Consider the following 3,616-nt stretch of genomic DNA (forward strand, 5'->3'; position numbering starts at 1 on the left):
ATTAGGATCATGAGGAATATTATGAGGGATGAGGGGATCTTGAGGAGGCTTAGGACCATGAGGGGTATTTCAACTGTAGAAGAATAAAATTAGATAATTAAATAATTAAAATTATTTAATTATAAAAGGGATAGATGAATATGGTAAGATTTAATTAATTAAATAAAGGGAAATGATCAATTAATTAAATTATTTAATTAACATTATAAGAAAGAGGAAATGTTAGTAAGGCAATTGTTGATTTGAAAATAGAATTTGTTAACTATATAATACAGTGATGCAAGAAAGAACAAATCAAAATTCACTTTTATTGATTTGAGGAGATTCATATCAAGCTCTCGTTCTCATTCGCATCATTATGTAAGACATATTGTATCTAGCATTGAAATTGTATCATCAACTTACACCAATCTTAAGCATTATTGCATGTTTTCTTGTTCTCTTTTATCATTTGTATTGAACCATTGAATCAATAATAAGGGTTTGAGCAAAGGAGAATATTTTTAAATAGTATCTATCAATAGTAAATGTTAAATATTAAGAAAATTGAATTTCAAGCATCAATTTTTTTTTACAAATTACTTTTGTGTATGGTTCAAATGTATGGATAGAGTTCATATTTGTTGACAAACAATTGATTCTATAGAAGTAAAACTAAACAAGAACATTAGTAAAGAATATCAAATATCTAGAGGCATTCAACTAAACATTTCTAGAGTAGTGATTAATTTGATGCCATCTATCACATAAAATCTTCATTAAGTTTAAAATTAAATATCATTACTTTTATTTATCTAAATTCAAGCATTTAATACAATAATATTATCAATCCCAACTCATTAGTTCTAAGGTTTATTGATTGTCTTTGTTTGAGAATCATATTGCTCTTTCTAGACATTCTTCTTACTATAGGTTGAGGGATAATTCTTCTCGAAATATGTGAGCATGTTCCAATAGTTATTATAAAATGTTGGTTTAATGCTCAAAAATTTTAACAATGTTGTACCAATAATTGTGACTTTAAAATTGTTAATGTTGATGTTGAGTACCCATACTTGAATGAATGTAAATTTCTTAGACCTAAAAAGAAACAAATCATATGATACTCCATCAACATACCAATAAAACACTACATAGTACATAATTATTGGTCTAACATTTTTGGGGGTCTTTTGGACACCTCAACAAAAAGTATGTTGATGTGGTATCATATTTGACGATATGACCTAAGACCTTAGTTATGAGCAAGGGACTTGCCAACTAAGTTGTTATAAAAAGTTAATTAGAATCTCCACCTGATAATTTGATAAATATAGAATTTAAATTTAGGATGCTCAATAGATAGAACATCTCCCTTAATTTAAGAACTTATCTTCATCAATATCTACAAAGACTTTTTTAAAATTTTGGTTTTTCAAATTCACATTATTTCTAAAAAAAACCTTTATGACCACATGATGAAGAAAATTCAATACTTTATAGAACAACGAGGAAATAAATCCAATAAGACATGGTTTTTCTCTAGAAGGAATATAGTCAATTCTTTTCTTTCAATCTTTACACGCAATCATGGGGGAAGTTGTGCTTTATTTCGTCAATGGCTTCCCCTCCACCAAAACACTGGGAAAGTGTGGAAAATGAAGTAATCTTCACCAAAAACACCGGGATAAGTGTGGAAAATGAAAAACGAGGATGGGGATCACGTCTTCCAAGTAAAAATTGACACGCCTGCTGTTCACACACGATGCCCAGCTAAAATCCAGACCACAAAAACGACCTCTCTTCATCAAAACAATTTCAAGCCTGTGAATGATGCCGCGCATTTGGTCTGGCTTTGCTGTCATTTCCATCCACTGATGTGAAATCTTCTTCACTGCATTCACATCTTATCACACCTGTACCTATTTAAAGCCCATTAAATCCATTCCCTTCATGTTCAAGTCCCCTGTTCCAGCACAGCAGGACAGAGTAAACAGAGCAGTAGGATCGAAAATCGAAGCTGTTAAGAAACAGAGCAATGGCTGGCCAAACAGCAAGTACAAAGCTATCTTCTTCTTTCTCCTCCCATGGAGTCATGTCCTTTACTGAAGTGCTTATAAGAGTTCTTGCACTCGGTGCGACCTTGGCAGCCGCCATTGTAATGGGTCGAGATAATCAGACCATTAATATATTCAGTGTTGAATTCAAGGCCAAATATAGCTATTCAGGAGCCCTGGTGTAATTTTCTTGAAATCTCTCACTGGGAAGTTTTTTCCCCTCGTCTTTGATCTTTGGGAAATTGAAATAGATGATATGGGATTCATGTTGGTTGTGTGCAGGTTCTTCGTGGTGGCCAATGCAATAGGATGCGGCTATGTCTTCCTCTCACTGCCATTTGCGCTGCTCAAACCCAAGTCTCATGTTGCCATCAAATTTCTGGTGTTCTTTCTGGATTTGGTAATGTCTCTGCTCTTAGCATTCTTCAGTTTCAGGACAGAATTTTGAGATCTTGATGTGGGAAAATTATGGGTTTATCAAAGTAAATTCAACATTGAGGAAGTCCATATAGATTTTATCAAAAATATTATGTTTCAGATTTTCATTATCATATTAACTGTGAAAATTACATGACTTTAACTGAAAGGGATGATTGCAGGTAATGGTGGCGTTGGTGATGGGAGGAGCAGCGGCAGCAGCAGCAATTGGATATGTGGGTCGCAAGGGCAATTCCCATACTCAGTGGTCGCCCATTTGTAATCCTTTTCACAGATTTTGTGATCACATTGGCGGAGCTTTGCTTTCTTCCTTCATTTCAGTTATCCTCTTTATGTTTCTTACCATAATATCTACAATTTCTCTTTACAAACACAGCCATTGAGCTGTTTCTGCACTTCATTTCCACCCAAATAAAGGAAAAAACTGTAAGGAATGGAGTTTTCATCCAGTTGTATTATTGTGCATCTGTAATTAAGAGCTTTGAGTTTCTATTTTAATGAAAGGTTTGCATTTATTTTCCCTTTTTTAACTTCTTAACCTAAAGTCTCGTGTGCTTTATAAAGGTCATTAATCAGAATTGAATTCTTAAATTCAATTTTTTTCTTTTAATTTATTAAATTAAAGCAAGAAAATTACATAGAACAAGACAAGTTTTTTTTTAAATTCCGAATTCCTAATACAAATTCTTCTTAATTGTGGAGTAATCAGAATTCTTCATTTTAGAGTAATTTATGAAATAATTGAAAGTAATGTTGGAAAAAAATAGAAAATAAGAAGGGATGAAATGTGTGAAGCAAGTAACATTTTCTCACTATAGAGGGCTGGAATAATTTCAGCCACTTCCAATTTTCCATTTACTTTCAATCTTTAAATTATAGTAGCTTGACCATTATAAGAGAAGAATCCAAATTATCTTTAATACTTAATTCAAATTTACTTGAGATCACTGGTGTTGCTAAAACAAACACAATTAAGAAGCTGCATGAGACCATTATTGTTGGTCAATTGTTCTATCCCCCTCCATAGATTCAAATATTTGCAACATGGTACTAGTTACTCAGAGTATATAATAAATTTTACAACTTTTATATATTAGTTCTGCAAAAAGTTAAATTAATGATTGCCAGTTTTTTAAGAAGAA

The 3,616-nt window shown here is 32.2% G+C and overlaps 1 protein-coding gene across 1 annotated transcript; it reads left to right on the forward strand.

Moving 5' to 3' along the window:
- The first annotated feature begins 1,609 nt into the window (after window positions 1-1,609).
- On the forward strand, window positions 1,610-3,004 carry LOC131033317 (CASP-like protein 1U1). The gene is made up of 3 exons (XM_057964510.2): window positions 1,610-2,217; window positions 2,319-2,436; window positions 2,636-3,004. Exons 1-3 carry the CDS (start codon window positions 2,018-2,020, stop codon window positions 2,855-2,857), a joined length of 540 nt encoding a protein of 179 aa, XP_057820493.1. The 5' UTR covers window positions 1,610-2,017; the 3' UTR covers window positions 2,858-3,004.
- Window positions 3,005-3,616: the final 612 nt, after the last annotated feature.

This window comes from Cryptomeria japonica, chromosome 10 (genome assembly GCF_030272615.1).
Source record: "Cryptomeria japonica chromosome 10, Sugi_1.0, whole genome shotgun sequence".
Lineage (NCBI taxonomy): Eukaryota > Viridiplantae > Streptophyta > Pinopsida > Cupressales > Cupressaceae > Cryptomeria > Cryptomeria japonica.